The 13,231-nt window shown below is 38.1% G+C and overlaps 1 protein-coding gene across 1 annotated transcript; it reads left to right on the plus strand.

Moving 5' to 3' along the window:
* The first annotated feature begins 6,949 nt into the window (after positions 1–6,949).
* LOC126370166 (uncharacterized) lies at positions 6,950–9,637 on the plus strand. The gene is made up of 4 exons (XM_050014931.1): positions 6,950–7,763; positions 7,848–7,937; positions 8,217–8,367; positions 9,038–9,637. Exons 1-4 carry the CDS (start codon positions 6,969–6,971, stop codon positions 9,208–9,210), a joined length of 1,209 nt encoding a protein of 402 aa, XP_049870888.1. The 5' UTR covers positions 6,950–6,968; the 3' UTR covers positions 9,211–9,637.
* The last annotated feature ends 3,594 nt before the right edge of the window (positions 9,638–13,231 follow it).

The raw sequence follows: 13,231 nt of genomic DNA on the forward strand, positions 1-13,231 counted from the left end.
TTCATATATCACCGCAGACAGAACGAAATATGGGTACACATTTACGATTCGTTCCACGTCGTGTGTTATATTGTAGCATTTCGGATTATGTAAAGCGAAAGTGTTTACAGTGACATTCTTTTATAAGTAAATGTGATTCTAAGAAAAGAAATAACTATAATATTCAAACTGCACGATGTGTTTACGAAGCAGCGTGGTGTCTAAGCCACCTTTTGAACGGAATTACCCGGAATCCCCACTTAAATCTCCGCTCCATGTTCCGTTTTAAAATGGAAATTCCGGATAATACGCGGATGAGAACGGATTACTTGACAGCAGACACTGGCAAAAAGTTAAATAAGGAAAACCACCAAGATAATATTTCAATTACATTAGATACCGTCGACGAAAATTATAAAGGGAGTGGACAGGGCCCTATCTTCACGGGTCGCTGGGGACTACACGCCGCAGAAAACGCCGCCATGCGTAAAAAAAATATACCTTCATTTCCCGGAGTTCGTTTGGTCCGCTCACAGTTTAGACAGGTGGGCTCAGATAGACAATTATCTAAAGAACGCACAAGATAAAATTAACATAAAATAATTAGTTAAGGAAAACAAGAAGAATTATTATCTGAATTTTCTAGTCTCGACAAAAAAGCTAACGACCGCTAATGAGTTCTCGTTTAAGATAATGTTTCCTTTGTGAAAGGAAATTGTAGTAAAACAAATCTGGTGTCGTCTTCAGGTTTCAAAACATCGACTTGTTCCAACGCGGTTCTCGTTACGAGCTCATTATTTAGATGTTAGAAACCCTTGTTATTGGAGAAAATTGATCTGTACCATAACATTTGACGGGTTTGAATCCCGGTGGGGACATGTCCCAAAAACCACTTTCTGAACCCTAGTTTGGTTAGAATATTATAGGCTGATCACCTAATTCTTCGACAGTAAGATGATCCGTGCTTCGAAAGACTCTCTAAGCCGTTGGTCCCGGTTACTACTTATTGATGTAAGTATGTAGTCGTTACATGAGTCATGTCAGGGGTCTTTGGCGGCTCAATAATAATGCTCACACCAGGGTTAATAAGGTTGGTATTCCATCCCACAACTCACACGATAATAATAAGAAGACGCTTAAGATAAATAAAAAAGAACTTATTACGCTTTTGTAAAGAATTAAATTACGTGTTTCGTCGTGAACCTATTTGAGATGATGTTATGTTATAAAACCGATTTGAAAAGCTATTCAATATTGTATTTTGAACTGACTTCAAAGACCTTTTTTGTGATTGGATATGTTAGTCGTGTAATATTGCTAAACACCATCTACTTTCATTATTATTTTGCAAAATAACCATTATTATTATTTTGCACACGAACTGGGTTGAATACGAAGAAAACTTTAAAGTAATATGTGATTGAAGTAGATTGAGGAGCTCGGTGGCGCAGCGGTAAATGCGCTCGGTCTGCGATTGTTGAAGTTAAGCAACTTTCGCAAAGGCCGGTCATAGGATGGGTGACCACAAAAAAAAAGTTTTCATCTCGAGCCCCTCCGTGCTTCGGAAGGCACGTTAAGCCGTTGGTCCCGGCTGCATTAGCAGTCGTTAATAACCACCAATCCGCACTGGTCCCGCGTGGTGGTTTAAGGCCCGATCTCCCTATCCATCCATAGGGAAGGCCCGTGCCCCAGCAGTGGGGACGTTAATGGGCTGGTGGTGATGAAGTAAATGTATAATCCAAACCTGTTTATTGATCTTATAAAATAAATAGAACAGTGGTTTCGAAGGGCATTAGGCGGCTCAATAATAACCCTGACACCAGGGTTGATAATCCACCTCATAACCCACACGATAAGAAGAGGGCTTCGAGTTTGTGAAGAGTATGAGAAAGGTGTGAGAAAATAAATGAAAACTTAAGTCCCGTTTTGGCCGAAAAAGTATGTGCCAGCGCTGTTACTAAGGTATAAGTATATCCCGGTGAGTTATAAAAGGCGTGCAGCCCAACTGTCACCCGTCCAACACCGAACAATCTGGATTCATATTGAAATCTATTCAGCTGTCTTTATACTCGTCCGTCGACGACTTTCCGCTACAAGAGTTCGCTTTTATTGTATTTTTTCCCTCCGATGAGTTCAAAAGATAAATCTTTTTGAAGTTTAATGCAAAAATTGTGTTTATGCTTTGAGAACTTTCAACTTTACGATTTTTTACAGTGTTTCTTTTTGGAAAGTTTCCGCTTAAAATTATTTAACATAAACGGGCACCTAAGTGTAACTGCCAGACACACCCTTTTAAACAAAAATTGCCTGTTGAAATTAACATGTTAATGAAAACCTAATTGAAAATGGGATATGGACAAGCGTGGTGGTAATTTTATAACGGACGTAGGCATTTCTTTGACATTAGCTGAGCCTTTATAACATAATATAATTCCTATTTGAGAGATATAATATTGCAGTGAAGCTCAACAGCCTCCGTGGTCTAGTGGTTAGAGCGTTAGGCTCACGATCTGGAGGTCCGGGTTCGATTCCCGATGGGGACATTGTCGAAATCACTTTGTGAGACTGTCCTTTGTTTGGTAAGGACTTTTCAGGTTTGAATCACCTGATTCTCCGAAAAAGTAAGATGATTCCGTGCTTCGGAGGGCACGTAGTACGTAGCACGTAGTTTTTTGTGATGATTAAAACGTTAAGCCGTTAGTCCCGGCTATTAGCCGTAAAAACACCTCCACCAACCCGCAGTGGAGCAGCGTGGTGGAGTATGCTCCGTACCCCCTCCGGTTGATTGAGGGGAGGCCTGTGCCCAGCAGTGGGATGTATATAGGCAGTTTATGTTTATGTATGAAGCTCAATAGTGTGTGTTCTATTGACACTAGCTGTGATGTGAACTGAGTGATTACACTGTCATCATAGTATGCTTTATTATAATTTCAATGCGGAAGGAAATGTTTGAATTCATGTTTGGTTCAAAGGTAATTGATATATCGTGGTTTCCAGGATGCGTGCCCGGTAAATGGCAATTGCTCACCAGACTTTCCCCTGTTACATGGGACTTAAACATAACTTGCGAGGCGCAGAATGGGTGTACCTACGTATATAATATATACACCTCTACACGATTCCACGGCCAATAAGCTCGCGACAACAAACACTTCAGGACCCCGATACCGACTACCCTGGCGTGGTCGACGATTTCCCTCATTTAGCGCTTATCGCTAACGACCCACTTCTTCTCTTCTATCGTGTGGGTTGTGAGGTTGAGTACCAACCTCATCAACCCTGGTGTCAGGGTTATTTTTGAGCCGCCAAAAGCCCCTGATATGACTCATGCAACGACTACTAAAGTCGATTAATTCTATTACGCGCCCTACTGGGCACCCTCAGGCCTGTTGTCTTAAATTGTGTACCGGGTGACAGCCCTCAGCGCTCCCCTTTTGTTCGGCCAAGTAGTTAATGCCATGTGCGGCAAACCTTCAATAAGTCACATAAAAAAGATGCCATGTTTATGTTATATTCTGTATCATCAACCAGCCCATTAACGTCCCCACTGCTGGGGCACGGGCCTTCCCTATGGATGAATAGGGAGATCGGGCCTTAAACCACCACGCGGGCCCAGTGCGGATTGGTGGTTAGTAACGACTGCTGATGCAGCCGGGACCAACGGCTTAACGTGCCTTTCGAAGCACGGAGGAGCTCGAGATGATTTTTTTTTGTGGTCACACATCCTATGACCGGCCTTTGCGAAAGTTGCTTAACTTCAACAATCGCAAACCGAGCGCGTTAACCGCTGCGCCACCGAGCTCCTCTGTATATTCTGTATATACGTAGACTGTTTTATATATTGTGCAAGTACACATTAGGTGAGGATAACAAATCGGCGAGTTTGTGTGAGACGATGCTTCACACCGCCTTCTGTCGCGGCCTCTATCAATCTTTTCTATCCGACATAATAGGTCTCGAGGTTACGGGGCTGAATACACACAGCATACAATTTTAATATTCGTTCGTACAACTATTATTTTATTTCCGCTGTCTTTTATCCAAAATTAACCTCACCTGGGGCGTTAAAAAAGCCATATTATCAAAGCAATTGGCCATGCTCGGTTTTTGTAAAAGTACAGAAAGCTAAAAACCATTTCGAGATAAATGAATTTGAAACAACTCCCTATATTTACTTTTCTTTATTTTTCAGTATTTTTGAAGATATTTTATTAAAACGATTGACCTTTATTTGACCTTTGTAGCAAGATGTATAAAAATATGTCTTTGCCTGCTTACAAAAAGTTCATTTATGACAAGTGGTATTGATAGTTGACACAAGTTGTTGATGAGGTTATATTCAAACGAATAACAAATTCGGATTATCACTGCTGTTATTCGTGCATGATGGAACAAAGCATTCTCTTCCTCCCAATTTGAAAAAATAAATATGTAATTAGGTACACGTAAAGTAACGTTTCAACAAGTTTCATCTGAGTTTGTCGAGATGGACTGAATTGGACTGACACTCACTGACAGTTCAGTATTGAACTGACAGTATTGATATTGACGCTTTTTTTTTGTAGGCAAAGGCATTTTTTAATTCTTGCTTTAATGACGTCACCAAGGGTGAAATTTTAAGTTTTTCTAAAAAATAGATAGGATTGATAAAACACAAAAATATCGATGTTGGTTCCTTAAAATGGACTATATTTTCAAAACAAATTCTAAAACAAATACATAAAAAAATCGTAGCATGGCCAATTCACCAAAAGAGCAATATTGCTATTTGACATTTCTTTGCATTGCGCACTTACTTTTGTTTGTGCAATTGTCAAATTGTAATATTGCTTTTTTAGATGAATTACTCCGATGTGGCCTTTTTAACACCCCTGATACAGCACGCTTACCCTATTTTGAATCACTTTAAATGTTTAGATTGAAAAAGACAAATAAGCGAAGTTTTGTAGGAGCCTTAATATGAGGTAAGGCGGTACCTATAGAATTATTATTATTATTATTAATAATAACCAGAAAGCGGTCCAACTCGTCGCGCTATCTTTTTCGTGGCCTTCCCCGACGTCTGGCAGCATTTGCAGGAACCCACCCTGTAGAATACGACTGTAAAATTAGTTAGACGGGGCATTATTGGAAACGATGTTTCCTGTGTTACATTTTTACTATTGATACATTCAGCATAAGTATCAATCTAAAATCACTACCTTCAGACAATACATGATACTTTTGCTAGAACTGTGGGTTTCGCCTCTAAAAACCCCACATACTGTCAGCATTATAAATTCCCCACAAAAGCGGCCCCGAAACACTCCATCAATCATTTGCAACATAACCTTATATTATCAGGTAAATTGGATGCAATGTGATATGTAAATCTATATTCTATAAATACATAACAAAAGCGGAGACTTATATTACAATACAGTACAAATATAGTTTATTATACCGAAATAAATGAAAATTATTACAAAATAAACAAATGGCGGACTTATCGTTTAAAACGATTAATAATTATACACTGCGAGAAAAAGAAAACGATTACTTAGACGGCAAGCAAACAAGTACCTACTGGGTGTAAAATATTCAAGTAGACGATAGGTGATTAATTAAAAAGAGCTTCCCGAGTAGTAGGTACAAGAGAGCACTATTCGGTCGCGACTGCGGGTAGGAGAGGTGGGGGGGGCGACGCGACGTAATCAATTACATGGATTTGTATGGAACCATTCTCGACGACAGTGGGACGTCGCGCGCGTTTGTCATACAAATCAGTGCGGCGCGTCGTTACCGCTCCGCGTCACGTTGTGATCTAATAACACACCCACACGAATGTCCTATATAGTCCTATAGAATAGAAAATATATAAAAGATAGATGATGAAAGGAAAGGTCTGTTACCTGCACAGATCGTGTAGACTAAAATAGGCTCATCACTACGCACGAACTGTTCTGTTTCTCACTTCAGTACGCACAAGGAAGAGATAATTATTCAGTGCCTGTTTTTTCCTTGATAAATACAGACAGATAGATAAATTACATAACATAAAACAAAATATAAATATTACTCTCCCTTAGCAACATAAATACTGAAATATGTGTCAAACATACGTTATGATGGTAGTACTTTCCCTCAATCAGCGCTTAGCGCTATCGACCCACTATGGTCGATTAATTCTTTCAAATATTTTTCCTCTCAGACGACGCCCTCAGCCGAGGTTTGCGCCCAACCGGGCACCCTCAGGCCTTGTCTTAAACGTTGTACCGGGTGAGAGCCTTCAGCGCTCCCCATTTGTTCGGCCAAGTAGTTAATGCCGTCTGCGGCATATTTACAATAAGTCACGTCAAAAAACAAAAAATGATAGTACTCGTACGTAAACATTTATTTCCAATTACTTTCATAGATACAAACAATGAAACGTAGATACAATCATCAGTCACAATTAATTGACATTTCATAGTCATTCATTAAATTTTCATCTCAATATCGTTTTATATGTTACAAAGTGTTAGTTATTATCAGTAATGTCGATTGTTATCAAACATTAATTTACTAAAGTGCTCAATCCCTAATGGATTGTTTCGTTCTTTTTTAATTAATACGGGACAAAAAATAAAATGTCTAACTTTTGATATTTTGTTGAGAAGAAAAAAATCGTACGACGACGATCGTACGACGGGCCATCTAATGGTAATTGGTAATAATTGGAGCACCTGGGGTATTACTTATTAAAAAATAAATAAGTGTAAGCATACATTTTTATTTTATTTTTATTTACAATACAACACACTGTCCATTGCTATTACTGTCTAAACTTGGAAACTGTCGATCTCATAATTTGATATAGACAGAGCCAGGTGTAACTATTAGATGATGTAATTTACTATCGACATGGAATATCAACCAATCAACGATATTTTACAGATATTACTTTAACTGGTAACGTTAGTAATATCTTTAACGTTGAACAACTAACAAGTGTCAACAATAATAACAAAATGACAGCTGCAAAAGTGACTGCTAAAGTTACACCTTATGATTTGCATGTGCCTCCGCCGAAGGAGAACAATTTCTTCACCAAGGGCACCCATATCATCAAGAGCATTAAATTCATTATTATGATTCAAGTGCTATTGGGATTAAACCGGCTTTACTTATTCAAATGTGGAGTGATTATCTTGTGGCTATCTTATTTTTACACGGGCTTTTTGGTTGTGATGACAATGTATGTCATAGTGATTGGTGATACGTACAGCGGGGTGCATGTCATAATAAGAGATGCGGCAAATATAGAATATTTGTTACTCGTCATAACGTCTCTGTTGTTCCAGAAGAAGACATTGGTAAACTTCATCCATGATCTCGCCATTTTCGACGAAACGATAAATGTAACTAAAGAAATCGGCGCCACTTTGCAAATGGTACACAGAGCAGTCGTTTGGATGACTCTGAGCCTTATTTACAGCATCATCGAATATTACACAATCTACGTTTACGCATCTGGCCACGAACTTAGACCATCGATATTAGTAGTATATGTAGCCGGAATGGCCCACGACAGCGAGGTTATACTTTACGTGACGATGATACGAGCAATCAAGATCCGACTTCAAATTTTGAAAACGCATATTGTAAAAGCATTTGGAACTGAGAGCGTCCTGAACAATTCCGAAGAACCAGATAAAATTGAATCAATGGCAAATAATGCACATCTCGATACGACTGCCATGCACAGAGCTTACGAGTTATTGCACAAGTGTGCTGAACAACTTAACTCTGTTATGAGTTTTCCGGTAACAAAATATGGAGCAATAAAACATTTTACGTTCATTCTGAATATTTACAGATGTATCGTAATAGAATATTGTTGATTTCAGATGATACTCATGTTGTTTAGTGCTGGATTGGGCACCACATTGTTGCTGAAGAACTTTTTTCAAAGGAGTGACGATGATGCCAATAATTTAGTAAGTACAAATTAATTATTGCATTTATATTCCAGCTGTAGCAGGTACAGTCAAACGTACTCATACATTGGCATTATCCTGCTACTACAAATATATTTCAACCTGATATTGACATGATCTGATATCAACATGTCAGTTAATTCCCACTCCTGCATGCATGATACTGGCTATCCATCTCTTCTTAGATCTTCCCCGTCCTCTGAATCCATCCAGTCAACATTCTATAGTGTAACGTGTACTCTCGACTCTTTTACGAATATTTTTTTTAAATATTTACAGATGTTCCAAGCTCTAATAATGTACACGAGCGTCCGATGCTTCAAGTATACCGCATTAGTGGTGATCCCTTGCTACTATGCAAGCGTCACTACTAGACAGGTCTCCGTCATAAGGACCACCCTCCATAATGCTGTCAACACCTTCAAACTGGGTAACACAATAAATCTTATTTATGCTACCAGAATGCCTATCATAATTAGTAAGAAATACTGAACGTATACATTTGTAAAATACATAACCTCAAACCGATAAGTATATGCATTTCAAATACCCAAAAAAGGTCAACTGGAATTACTACAATAGCAAAGAATGTTGTGCCTCTTAAGCTTTTATTTTCCCGCTTAGGGACGGTACTGAAAAGTATCGGCGTCCGAAGGACGTAATATACGATCCCGACGACCCGATTACTCTAGCCATAGAGGCAGCCAATCAGCTCGCGACACCAAACACTTCAGGACCCCGATACCGACCCCGCCGGCGTGGTCGACGATTTCCCTCATTCAGCGCTTATCGCTATTGACCCACTAGGGTCGATTAATTCTTTGAAATATTTTTCCTCTCAGACGACGCCCTGAGCCGAGGTTCGCGCCCAACTGGGCACCCTCAGGCCTGTTGTCTTAAACGTTGTACCGGGTGAGAGCTTTCAGCGCTCCCCATTTGTCCGGCCAAGTAGTTAATGCCATCTGCGGCAAATCTACAATAAGTCACGTCAAAAAAAAAATTAAAAAATAAGCTTTTATTTGTTCTTTACGCTGCTGGGTAAAGTAGTTGTCTTATAAAAGAAACTTGACAACAAAAATAATTTGACCATTTCTTTTCAGATAAGATAGAACGCCGTAAAATAAAGGCGCTCTTCCAGTTGACCAAGGACAATGAATTTGCGTACGCTCTATGGGGGGTTATCCAACTCAGTATGTCGCTACCTTTAAGCTATGCAAGTCTTTGCACTACCTACCTAGTCATCACCATACAGTTCTCTAAATTTATTGATTAAGCTTCATTTCTTGTTTTCGAGTGGTGGGAATGTGACTCGATAACTTAGGGGAATCATTTTCCATTCTTCAGATGTTTTCGTAGACATGATAATAGTTTTATACCAGGGATGTTACAAAGCTCCGTAAATTCGAAACTATCGGATATTCGAAATAAAAAAAACTATACGTAACGATAACCGGTAAAAAAGTTTCGGATAATTTCGGATAGGAGCGGAGTAAAAATTCGCTATGATAGGATTCTGTTTCTGCCTAGCCGAACCAACACCGCTTCCTCTGCTATGTCATATCGCTATGATTACTTCTACTATTAGACTCTCATACACTAAACTCGTATACTCACACATTCATATTGCTACTTAACACACACCCTTCGCTCTAATGATTAGATTTAAGTTTAATTTTAAGTTTTTTTTTGGCAAACTATGCGCCAACATCACATGTACCCTTTTTTTACGGTTTCCCAAGATATAGGCTCCGCCTAGTTTGGGAACCTCTGTTCATTTGGATATATTTTAATATAAGTACTCATCCTAAAAAAAATATATATCTGTTATTGTGGATGTGCGTACAGTACAATTTTACATGTATGCCTCATAAGTCATAAATAAAATGTTATCATTTACTTAATTGTATTTTACTTTCTACTCGATTCTAATATCCGTAACGGTAACTGTCTGAAAATAACGTACAGGAAGAGTAACAACGCTCACAATTTGACGCCACTAAAATGTACACTGAGTGGGCGGGGCTTAAAAAGACTACTCGCACCTACTTCAATCTGCCTCGCGCCGTCACTGACGTATGCCATTGCTCGATTTATGGTATATTTCTATGGAAAAAGCAGTGAAATATTATGTAAAATGTCGTCATGTGTAGTTAGTTGGTGTAGGAAACGAAAAAAGCTCAGCAAAAAGTTAACTGGAATAACTTATCATCGGTAAATATAACATTTCTGTTCTCGTAAACACATTGTACATAGATCCGCATTATTCAAGAAGTTCCTAGCTTAATTCAGATAAATTATAATTTGTAATACTATGCAGACAAGTAATACTAACAATTTCCAGCAAAATATAAGTATTTCTGTTATTTAATCTTATCGAAATTTCCTTTTTTTATTTTCCCCAAAAATGAAAACCAACTGCAAAAATGGATAAAAGCAGTTCGTTACGAAAGAAGAGAGGATAATCGGCTTCCATCGTATTCCAGTAAATAAATAGTAAATAATAAGTCACATTGTAATTATATTTATATATCATCCAAGTAAAAAATTGAAGTATTGAATAGTTGTTTTTACTAAATACCAATTAATTCAAAACACAAAACATGCGATATAATAATATATACTTGAATACATAATTCAGCAACACGCCTCATCCGAAATACAAAACACTGAAAATTATTAAATCCATCATTAGTTTCGTCCATTTTTTTACTTATACTCACCCATGCATTGCATAACAACATCCTTGATTTGAGAACCCCGGAAACACACGGACCAACCTCTATTACGATGCCTGTTGATAACCAATCACAGCGCTTGTCGCAATGAAGCGCGTCACGGAATCGCTACTGATTGGTTTTATGGATTTACGACCTTTTAGAATGTCGTGGGGCCAATATTTCGCCGGCGTTTGTTCATAATTACTCTTCCTGACTTATTATTTATTCGTAGGTATAATCCTAAATAATTTAATATCTGTATTCGAAACCGGTAAAAACTAGTCATACATGCGAAATGTAACATCGAAACTTTATATCCATAATATTCCTGGTAGCTACTTCATTAATTTTTTTTAGAAAAAAAAATATATTCAATCAATCAATTAATCAATACTACTTTATTGCACAAGAACATAATATAAAGGACATAAACATACGAATAAAACATAAGCACAATAGGCGGCCTAATTGCTAAACAGCAATTTCTGCCAGGCAACCTTAGGGTGAAAGAAGATTATTCATTGGAGCACGGGCTGGTGCAATAAACATAATAATGATACCAACATAACAAAAAAAAGAAAAAAGTATAGTAAATATATAATTATATTCTACAGCTGTCAAATTAATCAAGCTATATTTATTGGATTATAAGTTTTTCATACCACAATAATAATTGTTGAGGAGCTCGGTGGCGCAGCGGTTAACGCGCTCGGCCTGCGATTGTTGAAGTAAAGCAACTTTCGCAAAGGCCGGTCATAGGATGGGTGACCACAAAAAAAAAGTTTTCATCTTGAGCTCCTCCGTGCTTCGGAAGGCACGTTAAGCCGTCGGTCCCGGCTGCATTAGCAGTCGTCAATAACCATCAATCCGCACTGGGCCCGCGTGATGGTTTAAGGCCCGATCTCCCTATCCATCCATAGGGAAGGCCCGTGCCCCAGCAGAGGGGACGTTAATGGGCTGATGATGATGATGAATAATAATTGTGTCTGTTCGTTGAAGGCATAATAATACTTTACTTTTAACTCTTTTCCACAATTTGTTTCAAATTACCTGACCCGCAAGATAGTAACCTAAATTATGTATTTATTTATTTTGGTAAAATATTAAAGAACCTAAATTCTAGAGAAAGGTAATGTTAGAAACATTAGTAATGTTAGGAAGGACGGCAATAAGGCATTAGACTTTTCAAAAAAGGAATCGCAAATGTTTACTATTTATAAAATAACGAATTGCCTACAGCGTCTTTTCTTTTCTCCAAGAGTTACCCATGATTCTTAAAGTCTCATTACATTTTGAAATTGATGTCACTCATCTACTATCTTTTTTAAATTAGATTTGTAGAAACATCAAAAATAATCATTTTTATTATTAATGTTCCGTTAAAGACTAGTATTGCGAGCGTCAAAATGGCCAGTCACTCATGGTACTCAACCATTGCTTACCTTTTTGGTATTATTCCTTATTCTATACTATACTATTAGTGCCGCTTAGTGCCCGTCACCAGACGTTCGTTTCGACATTCCAACTGTCATATTCAATATTAGGTATATTATCTTCGATATCCGTGTCGTAGGTGTGGAAGTAACCGTGAGTATGTATGTACTACAAATTGTATTTTAATAACACTAATAACATAAAAAAAACGGCTTTTCGCTTATTAACGCGACACGCTTTGTATAAAAACAGCACGAAATCTACTACTTAGTTTTTCTTTCATAAAACGATTCCGCACAGTTAAATTTAAGTCTATCGATTCTAAAATCAAATATACTCAGCTAGTCAATACGAACCAACGCAATATTTACGCCCATACGCTTCAATGGCCCTCATTTTTAAAACAAAAGCCCCATTAAAGACCCTGTTGACTTTTATGAAGGGTCAAATAGGTCTACAAATTGCGCCAAACACGCTTCCCTCTTGATTAACTCCCTGCCGCCTCTTGGGACGTATCAGTATGGAGCAACAATTTTAAAATTGAATTCTTTTTTACGACCCTAATGGCCGTATTTACTTTATTACGGTCTTTAAAATTAAAGCCAATTTCAGTTTTGAAAAAACGAATTTTTCTTTTAGAAAAGTTTCACCGAGCAATTTAAGTAGTAAGTAACGAAAAAATGTGTTCTTTTGTAAGCGTTGTTTGTTGCCAGTTTTTTGGCATCACCCAGTAGCCTGAAACCGTTTGTTTCCATCTACGATCTGTAGGCCGGGAAACCGGCTTTTTTTCCTCTCGAAGATAAAAAGAGCACGTCTCTACGCCCATTTGCGTCACCCTCGAATTTTGTCGTAGATGGACGGTGCGCAATAAAACTGAATGTTATCTGGCTAATTTTTTTCTCTCGCCTCTAACCGTGGCTATAATCGAAATCTTTTGAGAATCGAAATGATTATGACTGTCAGTCGGGAGTTGACGCCGAAAATCGAATCGAGTTAGAAAGAAGCTGATTAAGCGCTCTTTTAGCTGAATTTGTTTAAATTGATCTCGACGTCTTCTTGACAATGAGACTCGACGATAGAGGATTTTCCGGTTTGCTCCAGTTCGAATTTTAGATGAAGTCATCATGTTTTCAAACAAGAGCT

The sequence above is a fragment of the Pectinophora gossypiella genome, chromosome 10, assembly GCF_024362695.1.
Source record: "Pectinophora gossypiella chromosome 10, ilPecGoss1.1, whole genome shotgun sequence".
Classification (NCBI taxonomy): Eukaryota; Metazoa; Arthropoda; class Insecta; order Lepidoptera; family Gelechiidae; genus Pectinophora; species Pectinophora gossypiella.